Source organism: Gobio gobio, assembly GCF_949357685.1.
Source record: "Gobio gobio genome assembly, chromosome: 23".
NCBI classification, from domain to species: Eukaryota; Metazoa; Chordata; class Actinopteri; order Cypriniformes; family Gobionidae; genus Gobio; species Gobio gobio.
The window spans coordinates 4,070,163-4,095,000 of record NC_137119.1 but is presented as its reverse complement, the minus strand read 5'-3'; the positions used below and the strand labels follow the sequence as shown (position 1 = coordinate 4,095,000).

The 24,838-nt window shown below is 39.4% G+C and overlaps 1 protein-coding gene across 1 annotated transcript in view; it reads left to right on the top strand.

The window, feature by feature from the left end:
- The window catches only part of pard3aa (par-3 family cell polarity regulator alpha, a), a 753,733-nt gene that overhangs the window by 710,020 nt on the left and 18,875 nt on the right, over window positions 1-24,838 (top strand). Inside the window, exons 20-21 of the mRNA XM_079805963.1 lie at window positions 4,037-4,160; window positions 19,002-19,126. Of these exons, the coding sequence (XP_079662089.1) occupies window positions 4,037-4,160; window positions 19,002-19,126 (249 nt within the window). The remainder of the gene's footprint in view (window positions 1-4,036; window positions 4,161-19,001; window positions 19,127-24,838) is intronic.

The following is a 24,838-nucleotide window of genomic DNA, read 5'->3' as shown; positions in this document are numbered from 1 at the left end:
GTCGCTGCCTTATTGACGCAAATTGCTGCAGGTCTTTGTGAGGTCTTGTTTAGCCGGGGCCCGTGGCTGACGTTGATGCATGCCCGGAGGTATTTATAACCCACATGACACCTGATGTCAAGCGCGTGCTGAGACTAATCATGTGCGGTGATGTTGGAGTGTTCATGGACTCCAGCGAACCGATAGAAAGATTTGTCTTCTTTTCTAAAGGAGGATTGAGTAAGGAGAGTAAATGAGATGGGCGGCCACCAGCACTTAATGCACATGGGCGCTCTTTTACGATTCAAACTGCTAATTCCCACTCTTTGGGGGATTTCATACCAGATTGTCCAAAGAGACCGCTTATACGGTCAGTTGAAATTGTTGAGGCACATCTTTTAAACCCCATTTCATGAGTAGATAATTTTGATCTCCTTCAGCTAACGGTTCCAGTTTCTCTATCACAGTTTTGTAATCAATCTTGTAATTTCCTGGTGTTCCTATAACTCATTCATCTTGTCCACATCTGTGGCTGTAAAAGTTTTCATTTTCTAAATTGATCTCTTCAACAACAATGGAAGGTCATTTGATGAAGGTTGGTCATTAGCTCAAGCCTCAGCTGGTTACCAGACTCAGTTACTCAGCTTATGGTCACTTTAACCTTTACATGGTATCGCTTAGGCTTTTACGACCAAATCTCTGCTGTTTGTTTAGGAGTTAGAGGATTTCAGGAAGGCTGTTCCTAGGCAGGGAGATTAAGCTAATGGCACCTTCCCTGTCCATCTCCTAATGAACAAAGGTGGCAATACATACAACATAGACTTTAATAGGAGTGTAGAGTGATGGTTTTGTGTCATGAGTGAAAAACTTTCAATCATTTAATACAATCACTGTTACAGGACAATACATATAGTTTGCAACAGAATTAGGTTTCCTTATGAAAAATAGTGTCACGAATAAGACCAGAGCATGTTGATTCGCAGATCTCCATTCTCTTGTCCTTTCTACCAAAGCTTTGTTTGTCATTTTCCAAAGCTTGTTAGCGGTTCTTGCCGCAAGCATAGTCACCAGGCGCATTGCCACCCGATGCTAATGTGTAATCACACGTTTACAGGAGCTAATGGCCAAATTAATTTCCCGTCACAGATGTGCGGTAATGGCCGAGTGATTTGTTTATTTTTCTCAGGCTTTGACTGCTTCGTGAGAAAGAGTGGTCATCAAAAGTCGTCAGACTTTGGCGATTCTATGAGTCCTGCAGTGCAATCTCTTCACAAACTCTATAATATAACTTGAAACATACACTCACCTAAAGGATTATTAGGAACACACACTAATACTGTGTTTGACCCCTTTCGCCTTCAGAACTGCCTAAATTCTACGTGGCATTGATTCAACAAGGTGCTGAAAGCATTCTTTAGAAATGTTGGCCCATATTGATAGGAGAGCATCTTGCAGTTGATGGAGATTTGTGGGATGCACATCCAGGGCACGAAGCTCCCGTTCCACCACATCCCAAAGATGCTCTATTGGGTTGAGATCTGGTGACTGTGGGGGCCATTTTAGTTCAGTGAACTCATTGTCATGTTCAAGAAACCAATTTGAAATGATTGGAGCTTTGTGACATGGAGCATTATCCTGCTGGAAGTAGCCATCAGAGGATGGGGACATGGTGGTCATAAAGGGATGGACATGGTCAGAAACAATGCTTAGGTAGGCCGTGGCATTTAAACCATGCCCAATTGGCACTAAGGGGCCTAAAGCGTGCCAAGAAAACATCCCCCACACCATTACACCACCACCAGCCTGCACAGTGGTAACAAGGCATGATGGATCCATGTTCTCATTCTGTTTACGCCAAATTCTGACTCTACCATCTGAAAGTCTCAACAGAAATCGAGACTCATCAGACCAGGCAACATTTTTCCAGTCTTCAACTGTCCAATTTTGGTGAGCTCGTGCAAATTGTAGCCTCTTTTTCCTGTTTGTAGTGGAGATGAGTGGTACCCGGTGGGGTCTTCTGCTGTTGTAGCCCATCCGCCTCAAGGCTGTGTGTGTTGTGGCTTCACAAATGCTTTGCTGCATACCTCGGTTGTAACGAGTGGTTATTTCAGTCAAAGTTGCTCTTCTATCAGCTTGAATCAGTCGGCCCATTCTCCTCTGACCTCTAGCATCAACAAGGCATTTTCTCCCACAGGACTGCCGCATACTGGATGTTTTTCCCTTTTCACACCATTCTTTGTGAACCCTAGAAATGGTTGTGCGTGAAAATCCCAGTAACTGAGCAGATTGTGAAATACTCAGACCGGCCCGTCTGGCACCAACAACCATGCCACTCTCAAAATTGCTTAAATCACCTTTCTTTCCCATTCCGACATTCAGTTTGGAGTTCAGGAGATTGTCTTGACCAGGACCACACCCCTAGATGCATTGAAGCAACGGCCATGTGATTGGTTGATTAGATAATTGCATTAATGAGAAATTGAACAGGTGTTCCTAATAATCCTTTAGGTGAGTGTAGTACACAGCAAAGATTTCATGTCTCGCATACAGTCACCTTCAATTTTATAGTCCTTAGCTTCATTCATCCTTCAGCCGCTCGACGTTTCTTTGAGGACAGCCTTTTTTCAAGTTTCTACTTTTGCTAAAATGTCAGTAAATGTCAGTGGATGAAGATGATACACTTTGCACATTTTATGATAACTTATCAAATGGCATATTTAAAATTCAGCCTTACATTTGGCTCATATTGATAGTATCTCACTTTTTAAAAATGGATTTAAAATGCTTACCTGTGCCTGTTTTATCGGATTATTATACTTGGTAATGGCGAGTACACTATTTTAAATGGACACACATAGGATTTGGTCCGTGAAAAGGCGAGTAGATTACCTGCCTGTATTTGCAAAACCAAATGCACATGGCATGCGGCTCAACGATTTGCTTAATTTAAAACACTTCCATTTTCACCGCCTTGCAAATGCGTTTGATGGCCTTCTAGCTCTTCCTCCATCACATATGAATATAGGAATGGGGCGTTAAATGAAGTAAAGCTAATACAATTGATTCTAATGGCTGCATGGAACAACAGGACAAGGATGTTCAGTCATCACCACTCATACGATTCTCATTCGGCTCCATTTGGTTTTTATGGAAGGCCATTTAGCGGCAATTTTAATGAAGGTTGATTGGCAATGTGTCGGAGTGGCCATTTCAGTCAGTGGGCTGTTCCTGCTTGTGATCTACAATTATGAGTACATTTAGGCCAGACATCTCATCTTAAGTAAGCTATCAGCGTCAGTACAGGCTTAGCCACCTGCATCAGCTCCTCACGGAGATGACATCTGTATGCTGTACTTTTTTTTTCTTGGTGCTCCATATTTTTGCAAGCTAAATGTTTTACCTTTTTGTGTTCTCATTGAGTGCCCCGACTTTGTGTTCTCTCTCTCTCTCTGTGTATAAATGAGCTGTATTTTCAGACTGGATGTTGTATCATAATGAGGGGTTTGTCACCAGCAGCCCGTGTGGTGGAGTAGATAAAAAGCGGGGCTTGATTAGGGGAACCAGGCATATTGATTCCCATTGACGGTCACTTTCCCCAGCTCTTAATGAAAGGAATGCAAATGAGTCTCCGAGTTCTCCAAGGGGGAGCGGGGCTGAGATATGGGCCTTTGACTCCCTGTCGTAAGAGGGACATGTATCATTGGCCATGGTTCACTGGGGAGTCCTTCACGGAAATGTTTGGTCCGTTTCATGTTCTCAAGACGCCGGCAAGCACAAGCCAAATGTGGAAAACGTAATGGACTGTGTCCGTACGTGTAATTTAGCAAAATGGATAGGGGCACGTGGGCTCAAATGGTGCTTATGCTATTGATTTAGGAAACAAGCGGTATTCTTGAAAGGAAACAAGCTGTACTGTCCCGTCTTGTATGTTTTATTCAAGCTGCTATCATCTGTAGTGTACCATCTGGTCATTGTTCTTCTCAGGTTGATGTCTGAACCACTGGTGATGTCATAAATGAGGATATATGATCTTTTTTTTTCCCTCTCTCCTCTATAGCAACAGACTGGCGCCTAGCAACCATGACCGGATACATCGGCTAAGGCAAGAGTTTCAGCAGGTCAAGCAGGAGGAGGAACCTGATGACCGCCGTCGTTCCTACAGCTTTCAACAGCAACAGTGGGTGAGTGCAAAAGCCTGGTGTTTGGTGTTCAGGGCAAAGGGCAACGTGTATTATAATGAGATATTGTCAGGGATTGCATGCATTTTAGCTTTTTTTTGGGGGGGGGGGGGGGGGGTGCATTTGTTATCAGCTTGTGTTTTATCTTCTTTTAAAAATGCATCTCCCAGTTTATTTGCCCCCAACCTTGTCTGTATTTGTTAGGTCTGCACAGAGGTGAATGTGTTTTAACATTTTGTCCTTGAAAGTCAGTGCTTCACTTATTGTCGGAGGTTAAAGGCTAGCCATTATTTTATCTTTATCAGCAAGTTAAAATAATATACACCGCTCAAGAGGCTGGGAATGGAGTTGCAAGCGGTCAAAGGTCAAATAGCTGTGTATCTTTACTCTGTAATGGCCTGAGCCAGACATGGCGGTCTGTCTTGTGACTTCCTGTTAAAGGCACGGAGGGGATTTTAAAAGATGACAGACTAATTACCTCAAGGAATGGAACCATTTCCTAAATTAGAGGTCAGCTCTCTGACCCGGTCCTCTCCGACACATATTTGGCCTCCATTTTCCTTCCAGGTTTTGAATAGCTCTACAGAGATTAGAATGTGTTAAACTCAATTAATGTCCGGTTTCACTCAGATCAGTGCAGAGAGCAGAAGCAAATAATACATTAAAAATATTCAGCATCTTACCTTAAAGATTAATGATGGATGCATAATGAAAATGCACTTGCTTACAGGTGAAGCGTGTCATTTATTTGGCCCAAGTGGCACCAAATGGAAGAGCAGAAAATCTAGAATTGTACATTTTCTGAAATGCGAGTGATGCTTGTCCTTGCAAAATTCACTGACGCACTGCCGGGGTATTGTGGGTTGTTGCCAAGGTGTTGCTAGGGCATTCTGGATAATGCTGAAATGTTGCTAGGTGGTTGCTTTGTGTTCTTGGTGGTTGCTAGGGTGTTCTGCATGGTTGTTTACTGGCCCAAATCAAAAGCCCACATCCAAGGCTCTATTAAACATAGTCTGTGGAAAGGGGTTGGATCTCTCTTTTGGTGTAAGTGTATGGGGTTTTTCTCACTGCTAATGAAAGATGTTTAATGAATAATTCTACTTAATAACAGCTTGTTTTATCCCAGTTATGACTGTGGTGTTTCACTTCAGGAATACATATGGTCTCCCAAGCAAAGGCTCTTGGACTCAGAGATACTTGGACTCGAAGACAGGCACTGTCTTTTGACTATCTTTAGCTAGTCTGTTTGCAGTCTGGATGAATCAAAATCTCTCTTGGTACTTGGTGTCACATTGTCTGGGCTTCTAGTACAGGAAGTAAAAGCCCTGTTGTTTGCACAGCGCCGAACTAGAGGAGTCAAGCTGTAAGGCGCTCTAATTGCTTGTGATAGTTTACATTGTTTAAAGACTAGAGACATTTTCCAGTAATAGAATACGCTCCCTCCCTCGTGTCTCAAGTCTAGTGTATTAATGGTTGACGGGTCGGCCTCTCAGTTTGAACAGGACTGGTTTCAAATAACAAAACATGTTAGGTGGGACCCAGGGAATGCCTTAGAGTCTTTCAGGGTATTATAAGAAGCGCCAATTCCCTGAAGTCTGCGGTTTAGATGTCGAGCATGACTTTTTTCTACATGCGGTCGGCACGGTTGCCATACGTATGTTGTGTCAAGGGGATGTTGAAATACAGGCACATGCTGGTGGGAAAAAAGCCTCTCCAGCTTTGAAATGGTGGTGCTGTATGTCACGCTGGTCTACGGGACGCAAACAATAAACAGCACTTACAGCACTAAAAGCTGAGAGGTGTGTGTTAAGGATATAACCAAGTCTTCAAGATTAAATGTAAAGGTGAGTCCCCGTCAATGTTTATCGTGGTTCTACTAAAAACAGTGTAATGCTAAGTTTCACAAGGAATCAGGTGGTCCAGGTGTTTCTTCCCTGGATTGCGTTAGATTTAAACACACAAAGCGAATACAAACAGGTTTGACGTTGATTTAAGGTCTGAAAGGGCCCATGAGCACTGTGGTCCTGTTGACTTGTAGAAATATACAGCCGTCAGTCGTAGCGGCAGGTTGAGAGAATGATGGTTAAGCAGTGTAAGAGAGCGCAAGGGAGGCGTTTGTAGCCATAACAGTCTTGTTGATCCTAGTGCCATAAGCTTGATATAATGACGTTATAAAACTGTCAAAACAAAGTCACATGTTCCTCTGAGAGCATCCAGAAATTCTTTTGGGTGCACTGATGTAACAGTGAAAACTTGTTCAACATCAGAACATCATAAACGGACCATTGAATTACCCATGGGATTTTTGACATGTGCTCTGGCATTTTAAATATACTGTATACTTACTTATTTTTGTATAGTAATATATAACACATTTACATATAATACCATGCTTTCCTAAGTACTAAATATTTACAATGGAAATACTGTTGTTTTGTTTTAATGCCAAATATAGATAATAGCATTTAAAAAAAATGATATATTCCATGGTAATATTGATTTATTTTACACGTACCACAGTAATACCATGATATTCTGAATTATTATTTGAAGTATCTTAGAGCAGGGGTTTTCAAACTGTGGGTCGCAGAGTGGGAAGAGGTGGGTCGCGCAGTCATTTGGCTACAGTTACATTTACGTTTCAGCGAATGACACACAACAAACAAAGTTTAGTCTGGTGTTGCACAATATACCAACGTTAAATATAAGTCTCTATATTACTTTGTCAGAGAGATTTTCAAATGCTGCAATTTAATTCATAAATATATCAGCATTGTGTTTCATGAAGTGCACGTGCGAGATTTGTGATAACAGTTTTTAGCGTCTCAAAGCAGCTTCATTATTAAAGGGTTGGTTCACCCAAAAATGAAAATTCTGTCATTAATTACTTCCCCTCATGTCGTTCGACACCCGTAAGACCTCGGTTCATCTTCAGAACACAAATGAAGATATTTTAGTTGAAATCTGATGGCTCTGAAAGGCCTCCATTGGCACAATGCACGGTTCACTCTCAAGACCCTTAAAAGGTACTAAAGACGTCATTACAAAGTCCATCTCACTACAGTGGTTCTACAATAACTTTATGGAGTGACGAGAATATTTTTTGTGCGCAAAAAAACCCTAAATAACGACTTATATAGTGATGACGATTTCAAAACACGGCATCATGAAGCTTCGAAGCGCTATGAATCAGTGAGTCGATTCATGATTCGGATCGCGTGTCAAACCGCCAAACTGCTGAATCGACTCACTGATTCATAACGCTCCAAACCGCTGAATCGACTCACTGATTCATAAGCTCCAAACCGCTGAATCGACTCACTGATTCATAAGCTCCAAACCGCTGAATCGACTCACTGATTCATAACGCTCAAAACTGCTGAATCGACTCACTGATTCATAAGCTCCAAACCGCTGAATCGACTCACTGATTCATAACGCTTTGAAGCTTCATGAGGCCGTGTTATGAAATCGTCATCACTATATAAGTCATTATTTAGGGTTTTTTTGCGCACAAAAACTATTCTCGTCACTCCATAAAGTTATTGTAGAACCACTGTAGTGAGATGGACTTTGTAACGACGTCTTGAGAGTGAACCGTGCCAATGGAGGCCTTTCAGAGCCATCAGATTTACACTAAAATATCTTCATTTGTATTCTGAAGATGAACGGAGGTCTGACGGGTGTCCAACGACATGAGGGGAAGTCATTAATGACAGAATTTTCATTTTTGGGTGAACTAACCCTTTAACAGGGTTTGAAATTAATTGTGGAGGGTAACTCTGTCAAATCACTAGCCAATTTGGCGGGTCACTTACTATGTTTACTCACTTTTTATATATGAGCGCTGTGAATGTGGGACTCCTGTCTGTGAGACACACACAGAGCACCAGAATCAAGTTTTCTTTCGCTCTTGAACAAACAATAACACAAAGAATTACGCAAAAGTGTCCATTTTGTCGAGTAGCCTCATAAGAGCTGTCTTAAATGAGTCAAATAACGTCTTAACTGAACTTAAAGAGTTGAGAGAAAATTAGATGCGCGTGACAGCAGCAGATCTTAAAGTGACAGCAGCCACTAATGCTGTCTGTCATTAATGGTAATCACAGAACAAAGGGAACAGAGAAAACAGTAGCTTTAATGAGGATTAATTTATATTTAATGTATTATTTATGCAATGCAAACTTCTTGTTAACAGGCCACAGGTAAATATGACATTTATTATAATGGGTTTATGTGAGGATTGCACTTAAATTAAAAGTGATTTTTAAAAGACTAATAAATGTTGAAATTGATATAGCTTTCAGTCATACTGTAATGTTGAATGTCTCTCATTAATGTTTTAAAAAATCAAATTTACAATTTTTTGTCATATTAAAGCTTACAGTAGGCTGCTTTTTCATTTGTTTTAAATTTGCCCCGCCATGTCTGTGTAAATCAGTTGAGGCAGCAGAGACTACTCGGTTACGCTTCACATTATTTCAACATAGCCATTAGGCGGCCATTTTAATTGTTATCAAAATTGTAATAATGTACCATAAAGTTTGTATTGCAATTAAACTTGTATGTCATTCATACTATGACAAGGTAAATAAAAACAGCTCTAAAGTGAATTAAGTGAATAATTAAATAAATTATTGTGGTGGGTCTTGAGATTATAGAGATTATACTTGTCTAGGTGGGTCCTGGGAGGGAAAAGTTTAGGAACCCCTGCCTTAAGAGTGATTTCTAAATACCATGATATATAAATATGATCACCATTGAGTATCATTGTATACAGTATATCACATGAAAAAAAAAAGATCATCACTGTACCATTGTATCCACACAGTGTTTTCAGTAAGATTGATTATTTTCCCATTGAAAGCACTCAACTAATTAACATTTACTCGTGACCACCAAGTTACAAAGTCTCTTGGTTGTTATTTATAGCTTTGATTATAAATACACAGCATTACACTATTCAGAAATGTCCCTCAAGTGCAACATAAAATCAAAGTGGCATGAAACAATGATTGATTGCCTTTTAAATATGTAGCTATGTGGGAAAACTCCCAACTTCACATCAAACGCCTCTCATTTCTTTATGAAGAAAAATGGGTAGGTACACCCCAGATAATCCTTCAAACCCAGCGTGAGTTCTGACAGCATGAGACGCACATTAGGACAGTGATTAAGGTGTGTTCACAATCCCCCGAGGACTGAAAGAAACCCGTCATCAGGTGTTTATGTGCGGCGACGAGCTGCCATCCCAGATCGCTGATAATCGCCCCATGGCCAGAACCTGTCACAGACCTCCAGCGGTAAATAGACAATTAGACGTGTCTTGTTATGCCTCCCTTGTATATCACGCCCAGCGTTTTTCGCTATGACTTTGAATGGGGCTTTTCCAGATGTTTGTCATAAAGAGCATGTTCTTTCCAGAGGCTTGCCGGCCTGTCTCAGCCAATAAAAATCCATCTTTTGTTAAGACGATCAGAGGCCACACAAGGGACGGAAGTATTATGGCTGGATCACACACACACACACAAATGCTTTCATTAGGCCCGTATTTACATCCCTTTCTCCTCTTTTACAAGGACCTCAGTGCTGACAAGCATTCAGCCAGCCTTCATGACTCGAAAGAATGCCATTGATTTCAGGATTCAGAGGAACCAGCATGTTTTCTTTGATTATAAACCGCACAGGAAACACAGTGTGGAATCAGAAAACTCATGTCCTCGGACAGTCGACCCACTTTGACCAATGGTTAGAGGAGTTTATCTCTCGATATTGCAGGAACACACTGTAAGCTCAATGAACAATGGCTGAATGTGGGCGAAAAGAAGTGTACCACATGATAATGAGCCTACAGTGGGCAGATAACTCTACTGCAGGTCGAGATTAGTGTCCCCCTGTGAAATATATGTGGATTGCCTCCCTACTCTTTTATATCCCTCCACATGCGGTAGATTTAGAAGTAGATGATAAAATTGAGATTACCTACAGGGGATGGGGGACTATCTCTGTTCTGAACTCAGATATACACCCAGACCCTCATGTTCTGTTTAGGGTCTGAGAGACAACAAGGGCCATTTTATGACACTCAGGTTGATACGTCATGACCTTTTGTCCATGTTGGTAAACAAAATGTCAATTTAACATATTTCAAACTTCCTCAAAAACCAAACAGGTTTGTTAGAGTGTTACTATGCAGTTGCTAGGGATCTTCTGAGAGGTCTCTAAGGTGTTGCTAGGTGGTTATCAAAGTGCTCTGAGTGTTTTAGTGTTGCTATCTTCTTCTGAGAGGTTTCTAAGGTGTTGCTAGGTGGTTATCAAGGTGCTCTTGGGTTTTTAATGTTAATATGCAGTTTATGGGGTCTTCTGGGACAATATCCAAGGTGTTGCTAGGTAGCTAATAGGGTGTTAAGTGTGTTGCTAGTGTCTTCTGAGAGGTTTCTAAGGTGTTGCTAGGTGGTTATCAGAGTGCGCTGTTTGTTTTAGTGTTGCTATCTTCTTCTGAGAGGTTTCTAAGGTGTTGCTAGGTGGTTATCAAGGTGTTCTTGGGTTTTTAATGTTACTATGCAGTTTATGTGGTCTTCTGGGACATTTCCAAGGTGTTACTAGGTAGCTAATAGGGTGTTAAGTGTGTTGCTAGTGTCTTCTGAGAGGTTTCTAAGGTGTTGCTAGGTAGCTAATAGGGTGTTAAGTGTGTTGCTAGTGTCTTCTGAGAGGTTTCTAAGGTGTTGCTAGGTGGTTATCAGAGTGCTCTGAGTGTTTTAGTGTTGCTAGCATCTTCTGAGAGAATTCTAAGGTGTTGCTAGGTGGTTATCAAGGTGCTTTTGGGTTTTTAATGTTACTATGCAGTTTATGTGGTCTTCTGGGACATTTCTAAGGTGTTGTTAGGCAGTTAATAGGGTGTTTAGTGTGTTGCTATGCAGTTGCTAGTCTCTTCTGAGTGGTTTCTAAGGTGTTGGTTAGTGGTTATTAAGGTGCAACTATGCAGTTGCCAGCATTTCCTGAGCGGTTTCTAAGGTGTTGCTAGGTGGTTATCAAAGTGCTCTGGGTTTTGTAGTGTTGCTTGGATCTTCTGAGAGGTTTCTAAGGTGTTGCTAGGTGGTTATCAAGGTGCTCTTGGGTTTTTAATATGTTACTATGCAGTGTATGTGGTCTTCTGGGATATTTCTAAGGTGTTGTTTTAGTGTATTTCTATGCAGTTGCTAGCTTCTAAGAGGTTTCTAAGGTGTTGCTAAGTGGTTATTAGGGTGTCTTAGTGTGTTTCTATGCAGTTGTCAGCATTTCCTGAGCGGTTTCTAAGGTGTTGCTAGTTGGTTATTAGGGTGTCTTAGTGTGTTTCTATGCAGTTGTCAGCATTTCCTGAGCGGTTTCTAAGGTGTTTCTAGGTGGATATTTAGGTGGATTTGTAATGTTACTATGCAGCTTATCTGGTCTTTTGGGACATTTCTTTTTGGGACGTTTCTAAGGTGTTGCTAGGTATTTATTAGGGTGTTTTAGTGTGTAACTATGCAGTTGCTAGCTTTTTCTGAGAGGGTTCTTAGGTGTTGCTATGTGGTTATTTAGGTGAGTTTGTAATGTTACTATGCAGTTTATGTGGTCTCCTTGAAGGTTTCTAAGGTGTTGCTCTGAATGTTGTCACAGTAGTGTATTGCTATACTGTTGTTATGGTGTGGTTGCCAGGGTGTTCTGGGAGCTGTCTAAAATATTGCTAAGTATATTATAGTTTTCTTATTGTCATCATGCTGTTGTAAGTGTGTTTTGGATTGTTGCTCAGGTTGTGAATTGTGTGCATTGTCCTTCTGTCACGTTGTTATGCTGTTCAGGTGTTCTGAGTGGTTGCTAGGATATTTTGGCTCTAAATGATATAGATAAACCTTCCCTAGTGTACAAGCACTCGAGCAGAAAAGTGAAGTTTCAAAGAGATGAAAGGAGTGATGTGTCTGTCTATAGCTGTTGTCCCTTTCACATTATTTTTCTATTTTCCTGTCCTTTATTTTGTGTGACACAGACACCTCCATGCTGTGGTCTTCTGGGATATTTCTAAGGTAATGTTTTAGTGTATTTCTATGCAGTTGCTAGCTTCTAAGAGGTTTCTAAGGTGTTGCTAAGTGGTTATTAGGGTGTCTTAGTGTGTTGCTATGCAGTTGTCAGCGTTTCCTGAGCGGTTTCTAAGGTGTTGCTAGGTGGATATTAAGGTGTTTCTGGGTTTTTAATGTTACTATACAGTTTATGTGGTCTTCTGGGACATTTCTAAGGTGTTGCTAGGTAATTTTGATGTGTTTGCTATGCAGTTGCTAGCATCTTCTAAGAGGTTTCTAAGGTGTTGCTAGGTGGTTATCAAGGTGCTCTTGGGTTTTTAATGTTACTATGCAGTTTATGTGGTCTTCTGGGACATTTCTAAGGTGTTGCTAGGTAGTTAATAGGGTGTTTAGTGTGTTGCTATGCAGTTGCTAGTGTCTTCTGAGTGGTTTCTAAGGTGTTGCTTAGTGGTTATTAGGGTGCAACTATGCAGTTGCCAGCATTTCCTGAGCGGTTTCTAAGGTGTTGCTGGGTGGTTAATAGGGTGTCTTGGTGTGTTGCTATGCAGTTGTCAGCGTTTCCTGAGCGGTTTCTAAGGTGTTGCTGGGTGGTTAATAGGGTGTCTTGGTGTGTTGCTATGCAGTTGTCAGCATTTCCTGAGCGGTTTCTAAGGTGTTGCTAGTTGGTTAATAGGGTGTCTTGGTGTGTTGCTATGCAGTTGTCAGCATTTCCTGACCGGTTTCTAAGGTGTTTCTAGGTGGATATTTAGGTGGATTTGTAATGTTACTATGCAGCTTATCTGGTTTTTTGGGACATTTCTTTCTGGGACGTTTCTAAGGTGTTGCTAGGTATTTATTAGGGTGTTTTAGTGTGTAACTATGCAGTTGCTAGCTTATTCTGAGAGGGTTCTTAGGTGTTGCTATGTGGTTATTTAGGTGGATTTTTGATGTTACTGTGCAGTTTATGTGGTCTCCTTGAAGGTTTCTTAGGTGTTGCTCTGAATGTTGTCACAGTAGTGTATTGCTATACTGTTGTTATTGTGTGGTTGCCAGGGTGTTGTTAGGGTGTTCTGGGAGCTGTCTAAAATATTGCTAAGTATATTATAGTTTTCTTATTGTCATCATGCTGTTGTAAGTGTGTTTTGGATTGTTGCTCAGGTTGTGAATTGTGTGCATTGTCCTTCTGTCACGTTGTTATGCTGTTCAGGTGTTCTGAGTGGTTGCTAGGATATTTCGGCTCTAAATGATATAGATAAACCTTCCCTACTGTACAAGCACTCGAGCAGAAAAGTGAAGTTTCAAAGAGATGAAAGGAGTGATGTGTCTGTCTATAGCTGTTGTCCCTTTCACATTCTTTTTCTATTTTCCTGTCCTTTATTTTGACACAGACACCTCCATGTTGTCTTAACTTTTGGCAGAACATGCTTCTTTTCCATTCCTTTACTTCTGCTTTCTGTCCTTTCTTTATCTCTGTTTTCTTGCACTCACCCTGTCAAGTGCATCAGTTCCAAAATGAAGTCCATATGTCGGCGCAGGTTTCTGGAAGTGGTTGAGTGTATAGCACAGTAAATATTGTTGCACATGGAGCATGTGTGCGCTCTGACCCCCCCGTGCACTGAAAGCCCAAGCCGTCTTTGATATTTGAAGGCTGCGGGTCACGCCGCGCTGTAATCGTAACGATTATACGTGATTTGGAAGTCTGGGTCCGGCCGCTACCTCTACTCGCCATCCAGCTGTGTCATGCTTTCTTGCTCAGAACTGCTGTGGACAATTTCTTATAATTATGTCCGTCTCTCTATCAGGCCACTTTTTGTGTTTGTTCAGGTGGGTTTCGTATTGTTGTGTTTGCTCAGTGTCCGAAAAGAGTATTAAAAAAAAGTGATAAATTCTGTGTGATTAATGAGAGAGTCTGGAGAACTCATGAAAATGTCATGCTTTCATGTTTTTATAAGCATTGAACAGATGAACTTTAAATAATCAGGTTCTACATGCAGAGCATTGCTGTTATTCTGAACCACGGTTAAATTAGTACTGGGGAAGTTTATTGTGTTTTGGTATTTGATGATTTATTTTTAGGTAACAGCTGGGATATACTGTACGTTTAATTGAAAGTGAGATTATTATTTTTTCATTAAAAGTGTTTGACATGAATTGACTAAATGTGGTTAAAAATGGCATTCTAGATGGCAAACATCCTCCTTAAAAACCAAGCATCTAGCATCTTATGAGAGGTTTCTAAGGTGTTGCTGTGTGGTTACTAAGGTGTTCTTGGGACGTTTCTATGGTGTTGCTATGCATCTTCTGATAGGTTTCTAAGGTGTTGCTAGGTGGCTATTAAGGTGTTCTGGGTTTTTTAAAGGGGTGGTAAACCACGATTTCACTATTCTAACTTTAGCTAGCGTGTAATGTTGCTGCTTGAGCATAAACAACATCTGCAAAGTTACAACGTTCAAAGTTTAAAGCAAAGGGAGATATTTGCTTTTAAAGAAATCAATTTCTAAGAACTACAGCAAACGGCCAGTAGGCGACTACACACATTCCTCCAGGGTTGGTGACATCACCAGGCTCAATATTTACATAAACCCCTCCTCCGAGAATATTAAATAGGGGGGGGTGAGGCCATTTTGTATCGCGGCGCTATTGTGGTATAGTTAGGCTGGAGTGTTGTTGCCGCGATGCCAAGGAAACGCTGTTATTTTCATCCGGATTGCAGGTCTGGGGTACTTGCTCTGTTCAGCCTTCATTGGGACGGGGGTGCGTTGCAGAGCGTTTAACATACAACATGTTGCACGTGTGTTTGAGTCAGCGGGGAATCAGGCACGCGCAGGGCTCCTGCAGCACATCTAACAGAGGAAAACATCCACCGTCTTCGCGATTTCAATGCCAGATTTGCACAACGTCAGCTGCGTGAAAAAAACACTGCCGGTGCTTGGATGCACGACGCGCGCGCTGCACATTTCACGGAGGACAAACTTTACAAACTTCGCGAGTTCAATACAGGATATGCACAACGGCTTGTCCTGAAAGCTGGATTTACAAACAGAAGCTGTTCACGGGCCACAACCTGTAAGTCTGATTTATTTTTCATCGATGTGTTTTCCTGTAATAGGTTAATTGTACGTTGTAGCAAGGAAGTAAACAGATGACAGCGCTGTTCTGCAAACCAGTCTGTTAAATGCTCATTCATACTTAACGTTATCCGACGAACACCTAACGTTACAAACACTAACGTTAAAATCTCAACAGCGAACCTGACATTAGTGTAAATGATTCTTTGATTAGAGCTTTTATGTATTGTTTATCTACAGGCATGCTAAACATGGTTCTGTGTGTGATTTGGCTAACTTACTAGTTAAAGCCAGTGCTTAGTGTTCGTTTTGGGTTAATAGTTCTTGCGACAGATATTTGGCTATAATCGTTCTAAAAATACAAAAGTTAAAGTGCCATTCAGTAGCGATCACTATAGATCCGCAGTCTTTACTCTTGAGGACTGAACAGGTTCTGCTCGATCATCTTCACTCAAATGTTCTGGGTCTGATTCGGGCTCAGATTGGTATGGTTTTATTGACGCCATTGTTTCTAATATTACCCAAAGCACAGCCTCCGGTAAAGGTAAGGGGCGTGACGTTTCCGACAAACGTGCACTGCGGTGAGCGAATCACAACACACTGGGCCAGCTAACCAATCAGAGCCCATTGCGTATTTTTGAGGGACTGGCTTCATACAACCCGGAAAGCATCAGACCGTTTTACAAGGAGGGACAGAGCAGTGTAGAATAAAGGTCAAATATATGAAAAATAAGGCAATTTTTTTTTAAACGAAGCATGAACACATGTTACAGTGCAGCCCACAAACACAATCAAGCCTTCAAAAGAATGTGGTTTACCACCCCTTTAATGCTACTATGCAGTTTATCTGGTCTTCTGGGACATTTCTAAGGTGTTGCTAGGTAGTATTAGTGTGTTACTATGCAGTTTATCTGGTCTTCTGGGATGTTTCTAAGGTGTTGCTATGTAGTTTTAGTGTGTTTATATGCAGTTGCTAGCATCTTCTGAGAGGTTTCTAATGTGTTGCTATGTGGTTATTAAGGTGTTCTTGGGTTTTTAATGTTACTATGCAATATCTGGTCTTCTGGGACGTTTATAAGGTGATGTTTTAGTGTGTTTCTATGCAGTTGCTAGCTTCTAAGAGGTTTCTAATGTGCTGTAAAAGGTTATTAGGGTGTCTTAGTGTGTTGCTATGCATAGTAATGCATTAATAACCACCTAGCAACACCTTAGAAACCTCTCATAAGATGCTAGATGCTTGATTTCATCTAGAATGCCATTTTAACCACATTTAGTCATGGCTAATACTTTCAATGAAAAATGGAGTTCTGGATGGCAAACATTAATAGCCCTTTTAATGAGAGTTAATTTCTAATACAGCGAATTCAGTTTTGGTAAATGTCCAAACTGTGCACAGAGGAGGATTGATAACAATATTTAGCTATAGTGAATATGTGGCCTCCTTACACTAACCCTACCCATAACAGAAACAGAACAGAACTCTCTTTTTTTACATTTTTAAAAAAAACATTTGAAAGGTTTTATGAAGGCAAATTTTAGACCTTTTTAAGACTAATCGACCCTTTTCCCAGACTGAGTTTTAAAGGTCATCAATATTGTAAATCCTGCAGAGTTTGTTGTATTTTAATTTGTATTATAATACTTTTTCATCAAATTACAGGGCGTTTCTAATACAGCGTCTATGGGAGTGATGGAAATGACTAATTAACTCTCTTTTCACTGCCGTTATCAATCTCACTCTATTTTTTCCCTCTATTTCAAAGTTGTGAAATCACTATTGTGGAGTTTTTCTTTTGCTATTTTAGCAAATGGGGAAACCAAAAATATATTTAATGTATTCTCTAATTCACCGCTATAAATTTTAACTATGACGACTTCCGCTGTGAGAAACCCGGAAACGTGAAAAGGGTCTATTATCAGGAAAAAATTGTATAATATCAGTTTGTTCTCTAAATGTAAATGTCTGAACACACAATGAGTTTTATTAGTGACACTTTAAAGTTTGAAAATACCATTTCCAACAGATCTCCATTACTTTTGAATTAATTTGACATAAATAGCTTAAAGTTCGAGATAAGAAATCCAGTGAAAGTGATTTTATGATTAAAACGAGAACAAATATCTGCCAAAACAAGAACAAATATCTGCCAAAAGTCATTTTCACACCTAATGACATACTAGTTCTTGATTAAAGCTTAATTTTGTTCAATTTCTCCGAAAACAAGATTTAATTTATTCAAATTGCATGTAAAGTAAATGAATCTTGATTTAAGGATGTTTTGTATTTGTACTGGAAAACACAAATCCTGAGGAAGAACATCATTTTTTGCAGTGAATGCAATTCAGTTTAGGGCCCTATGAAATCTGTTTGATTTATTTTTTGTTTTATAGTTTATTCGGTTTTAATTTTTCCGGACTCTGCTTTAATGGTTTAATTAAATTTGACTGACTTTCATTCATCTTCAGAACACAAGATATTTGTAATGAAATGGGAAAGATTTCTGTCCCTCCATTGACAGTCTAAGCAACTTCCACTGACGCTTCAATAAGTTCATAAAGAGATCGTAAAACTGATCCATACGAATCAATCGGTTTATTACAAAGAGACTCGACGGCTTTATATAATGAGGAAAGTCTCACGTGTTTGGAACAACATTAGGGTGAATAAATGAAGACAGAATTTTTATTTTTGGGTGAACTGTCCCTTTAAGTGACTGACCTACTTTTGATTTATTCATCCAAAATATGACAAATTCGGTGACATTCTGCATTACACAGTAAATTACATTTGTATTAATGGATTCTGCAATTCTGTCCATGTTTTCTGCAACGCATAAACCACAGGGCCCTAATTTAATGCCACAATACTTTCTGATCCAATTTTAAGACATTTTTAAGGCCTTAAATTGTGGAAGGTCAAATTAAGACCCGTGGAAACCCTGGTATGATTGATAAGCAGTTTTCCTCATGAGGACCAAAAATGTCCCCACAAGGACACGTATTTCAAATATTGCCATCTTTGTGGGGGACATTTTGTCTTCATAAAGTAGGGTTTACCAGGACACACACACACACACACACCTGATTTTCTCTTCAGTCCAAATCTCATTAAAACATCTCACTGTGAATAATTACTGCACTGTTGCTTCTAGCTCGCAATAAAAGCATTTCCTTTTCTCTGTTTTCTGCTTAATATGTTGCAAATGAGGAAATTTTCCTGGGCCTTTAGCTATTAAAACGTGTCTCGCTGGAGATGTTGCTCAGCCTTCATCAGACATGGATAACATCGCCCGATTCTCCAGGATGCTGTAAAACCATCGCCATAATGTTTAATCCTTCTGTTTTCCCCATAGCTCCGTCGTATGAATCGTTTAAATGTTCGCCTCTCCTCTCATTAATGCAGCATTTGTCATTTTTTGCGAAGTCAGCCGTTTGAAGCACAAGTGCACTCGAGGCTAATTGCGTTCGGGTGTGGTAGTCACGTTTCTCATTAGTGCACCTTGCGTTTTAGGAAGAATTGGTAGTGATCAAGAGCCCCTCATTAATTATTAAACCCACACCTGACCATGAATTCTGAAGTGATGCTGTGCTTGTCAAATCCTGTGCACTCGTTAACTCAGTTAATGCACACATACAGTGTAACACTAATCACTGATTAAACATGGCTCAAGCTTGGATGACTGTGGAACACAGAAAGAGATGTTTTAAGGTGCTGCTGTCAAGCTGTCTTTGTGTAACACGGATGTTTATTTACATTTCAGGCCAACACGGGTTCCTACACACCGACGGGGCGGCACTCGGTTTCTGTGGAGATGCAAGTGCAGAAAAAGAGAGAGGACAGAGACTCTTTTACTCAAGCCCAGAGGCAATACAACTCCTTACCGCGGTAAGACTGCACACTAGATCTCAGATTACATCTGGAGCCACACATTCACTCTCACGACAACAATAACACTAACTGAACAATATCTCCCTAAAGCACATGTTTAACTTTTGTGCACAACCTCTGGAATCGAAAAGCAAAAGTTTTAAATATAATTAGGGCTGTCAAAAGATTAATCGCGATTAATCGCATCCAAAATAAAAGTTTGTGTTTACATAATATATGTGTGTGTACTCTGTTAATTATTATTTATATATAAATACACACACATTCATGTATATATTTAAGAAATATTTGCATGTATATACATTTATATAATCTATAATATATATAAATATAAATGTTTTATATATATAAAATTATATTTTTTCTTAAATATATACCTGCTTGTGTGTGTATTTATATATAAATAATAATTAACAGAGTACACACACATATATTATGTAAACACAAACTTTTTGACAGCCCTAAATATAATGCATTAGTATATTTTATATTGTTAAAGCTACACTGTGTGATATTTTCCCCCATCTAGTGGTGAAAAGGTATATGACCATCCAGTGAATTTTAGTTTCTCTTCCTCTCAATTGCAATTTCGTTTTAACTCCTACGGTGGCCGATTTAGTCCAAGATTAACATGGCTTCCAGTTCGACCTCGTCCACATTCGACACGGTGCCATCGAGTGTTAAAACGCCAAAGGCGAAGCTTGAATTTACGGGTATGTCCCTCTTTGGCTAATGTACTTTCAAGATGGAGGGGCAACATGGCGACCCGCATTCGAACCCTCACCCGTATGTATTTTCAATGGCATATTATAAACTTACGAGAATACTTTATTACTTGAAAGAAGTAAATATACATTAATGAGCACATATATTTTTGAAAGAACTAAGTGTTTTTAGCTAAGAATAAACTAAAAAAGTTACAATGTAGCTTTAATAATACTAATTATTATTATTATATGGTACTCTTCAAAATATTTATTTCATGTTTTAGAAAGAAGTCTCTTCTGCTCAGCGAGGCTGTATTTATTTAATTAAAAATACAGTAAAAAACAGTAATAATGTGAAATATTAGTATAATTTGAAATAATGTATCAATATTTTGTAAAATGCAATTTATTCCTGTGATCAAAGCTGAATTTTCAGCATCATTACTCTAGGGCTGCAACTAACGATTATTTTGATGATCTGATGATTATTTTGATGATTTTGGTCGGTTATTTTTCCGATTAATCGGATAAAAGCCCGTTTTTTTATTTTATTGGCAAAACACACTATTCCACATCAGATTGACGTTGGGTTCTGACGTCAACCCGATTTTCATTTTCAACCAAAATGCAACGTCCGTCCAACGTTGGATGTTGACGTCAATCTGACGTTGGTTTGAGACGTTGGATTTGGGTTAGTTAATACCACAACCTAAAACCAACAAAGGATCAACGTCTAATGATGTTAGAATCTGAAGTTGTGTGGACGTTGCCATTATGACGTTGTGTGGACAATTGTATTTTGGTCATCATACCTCATAACTAAATGTCATTTGATGTCAATATGACGTTGGCTCAACGGTGGATTTTGGTTAGTTAATACCACAACCTAAAACCAACACAATAATGATGTTCGAATTTGACTTTGTGTGGATTTTACTATTGCGACGTTAAGGAGACGTTGTGTTTTGGTCATCATCCCTAATGAATAAATGTCAGTATTTGACGTCAATATGATGTTGGCTTGAGACGTTGGATTTTGGTTACTTTACAACACAACCTAAAAACGACTAAATATCAACGTCAGCTAACGTTGGCATTGGATGTCAAATTAACGTTAGCATTAGACGTTGAGCTGACGTTGAATTTTGGTCACCTGACGTCGCAACCAAAATATAACCAAATATCAACTTCTTATGATGTTGTGTGCCTGCTGGGTTGTAGTTATTCAATGGTAACCAACAAATATATATATAGTCAATACATAGTACTTAACTATATGGTATTTGTGTGGTTATTCAAACGGTAATCAATAAGACAAAACACATGGTTTTACTATAATAAAAACATGGTTCATTTTCGTAAGGGTATGTTTGTGCTATACATTATGTACAAAAAAGTTACTAAGCAAAAGGACAGTTTAAATCCCTACATTAAAATTATATTTTAAAAAAACACAAACTCAGTGTTATCAGAGAGGAATGTTCTGCAGGATCTCACACACACACACACACACTCGCTCTGAACACATTAACGGTTACTGTTATCCTGTAGAAACGTCTTACATTTATATTTAATCACACACTGTTATCCCTTTACAGTTACTACTCTCATAAAATACTTGAATTACATGTTGACTTTTAAACCTAAAGTTAGCATCTACCAGCAGATATTTCAGCTTTATGGATGTTTTTGCGCTGAATATTTATGGTCTCCCTCTCGACTACGATCTGTCTGTTTGACGCGCTTTTATGCAAAATGGCAATACTCGTGTGAATTAGTAGCATTTACAGATGAGGATATAACCACTGTCCTCTGTATAGATCAGTGGATATAACCTGTGGTAAAATGAACGTTTTGCACTGAGGATGCGCACACACACACACACATCTGTCAAGTACATGACCAGGTAGGCCTATGCTAAATGCTAATGCATTAGCTTGACACTTAAAATACACTTGGATCGTGTACGTTTCCCGCATCAGCTCACTCTGTTTCCACTATTTCTAGATGCACATTTTGTCCATAGAAATGCGTTATTCAGTGCTGTCATGTGGCGTGACTGGTGGAAGCTTTGCGTGCACAGAGGGCATACCCGACTAATCGATAATGAGAATTGTTATCAATGATTTTCATCGATTTTATCAACTAGTTGTTGGAGCCCTACATTACTCCACATGACGTCACATGATCCTTCAGTGACCCTGAACCACAAAACCAGTCATAAGGGTTTATACATCATCTGAAAGCTGAATGCATCAGCCTTCCATTGATGTATGGTTTGTTAGGACAATTTTTGGCAGAGATACAACTATTTGAAAATCTGCAATCTGAGGGTGCAAAAAAATCTAAATACTGAGAAAATCTCCTTTAAAGTTGTTCAAATGAAGTCCTTAGCAATGCATATATTACTACTAATAATACATTTATGATATATTTACGGTAGGAAATTTACAAATAGAGCATGATCTTTACTCTATATCCTAATGATTTTTGGCATAAATGAAAAATTGATAATTTTGACCCATACAATGCATTGTTGGCTATTGCCACAAATATACCTATGAGACGCAGGGCTGGTGTTGTGCTCCAGGGTCACATATGATGATTTGCTGCTCTAGAAACATTCCTTCATTTCAGGATCCTTTGATGAATTAAACATTAATAGAAAGAACAGTATTCATTTAAACTATAATTCGCTTGTAACATAAATGCATTTACTAGTCGCGTTTCCTTTACCCTTCAAATTGCACAAATTGAAATTGCAAATACGCCCAATGGAAACGCGTCAATTTCGTAAAAACTCCCATATATATCGTAAAAATGATTTTCCGCTAACATGACATGGTTTTTCAGGCAATTTGAAAAAGGAGATTTGCGCAAAACTGCAACAGAAACCTGGCAGATGTAAAAGTCGATCATTCTTTACATATGACGTGGCCAGAAGACGAGACAGAGTTCTTTATTAAACTCATAATAGACAATAGAATTACAGGAATACTGGATTCTAAACAAAGAAATGCCACAAATGATCATGAAGACCTTGAAGCAGATATGATGGAGAAACACACACACACACACCTCATCCGTGGCTTTCCTTGCCATTAATGCTTGGATAACACACACGTCTCCTTCCCTTAAAAACAATGGCTAGTGTGGTGGATGGGATATAGGCTACATAAACCTACCAACATCCGTGGCATAATTCTGAATGAATATCGCGAGAGGAAAAAAATAATGTCACATGACTTCGGTTAATGGAAACGCTGTCATTTCACAATAGTTTTTTATCGACATTTAGAAAATATGTGCAAATCTGTAATGGAAATGCGGCTACTGTCACTTTTGATCAATTTAATGCACCCTTGCTGAATAAAAGGTCAATAATAATAGTACTTTTTATTATTAGTGAAATGGTATTTAATAGTGTTAGACCGATATATCGGGCTGATACAAAAGGCTGCTGCGTTCGCCGAGATTTTTTTCCCTGCATTATTTCCAGACAGGCGTCCACAGGGCAGCTCTCACCGTCTTCAAACTCTCTTGCTCTCCCTCACGCATATTAATCAAAATCAAATGAGAATTGACACGATGGTAAAAGGTGGAAAGACTGAAGTTTCACGTGGAGCATTGGGAGATTTTCTCCTGAATTACCGCTGGTGTTGCTCTACAAGAGATTCAGTGAAGTGCACCTACACTCTAAAAAATGCTGGATTAAAAATAACCCAAGTTGGGTTGAAAATGGACTTACCCATCAATTGGGTTGTTTTAAGCAAACATTAACCCAACCGCTGGGTCAAAACAACCCAATTGCTGGGTTAGTCCATATTCAACCCAACTTGGGTTATTTTTAACCCAGCAGTTTTTAGAGTGTAGCCATTAAATGACTAGATTGTAAATAGTTTTAAATGAAGTATAGTACAGTCAGTGTGCACTTTATGCTGCTTGCTTGTTGATACTGTGTGCAATAGTGTCATTATTTTATTTATGCTTAAATATTTATTTTCAGAATTTATTTTCACCACAGAACTCTTTTTTTTCTTGTTCTACCTCACCTGTTTTTACTATTTGTTAAATATAGTTTTTTTTAGTTCAATAAATGTTCCTTTTTTAAATTGTAAATTTTAAATTGTTATCATGATCATTGTGTCATTTTTATGATGTAAATTGAGGGAGAAAAGCAGTATCGGCTCCAAATATCGGCTCCAGAAAATCGGCAGCCCGTATCGCTCATTGGCTAAGGCTGATGAAAAAAAATCGGTATCGGCACTAAAAAATCCATATCAGTCGATCCCTAGTATTTAATGCCTATTTGTTTTGTAACCCAATATTATCTGATACCATCCCTGCCCAAGTACATTTAATAACGGTATCCCTTACATTCAAGCAGTAAATCTCAAATACGAGCACATGCATTGCCAGAACGTCTAGAGTAATGCAGTGAAAAGTAATATTTGAATAAAAGCATGCAAATAAATGAGCCTTAATCCAAATATGCGTGCAGTCTTATGTTCACGTCTCCCACACTCCCTCTGACCTCAGCTGTGGTCATGCCATTGTCATGAGGTGGGCTCTGGCTTCGCTCTAAGCCCTCAGAAACAGCGTCTGTCTTCATGCTCACAGGGCCGGGAGAATGTGCCCCTCCTAAACCTAATAAAGATCAGCCCGAGAACCTGTTTGTTGAGGGAAGTTTATCTTGGCGACTGCAGTCTATAGGGCCCCACGTTTTTTGGATGGATATCGGCCCCATCCCTCATCTGTTTTATCTTCACTTTCTCTCTTCCTCCTCCCCTTTGCATATTTGTCATAAATGTCAATAAAGCTTAGAAATGTTGCCCGCAGGCTGAGTTTGATATCAGCGCTTCTACTTGCAGGCATTGGTATCTTCTTAATCTGCTTCAGTTCATGCAAAGCATCCAGCCAACAGACACGAGAAGAAGAAGAAGAAGAAAATCCCGCATTGGAGCTTTACATACTTAACTGAGAGGGGTGGGGGCTGCAGGCG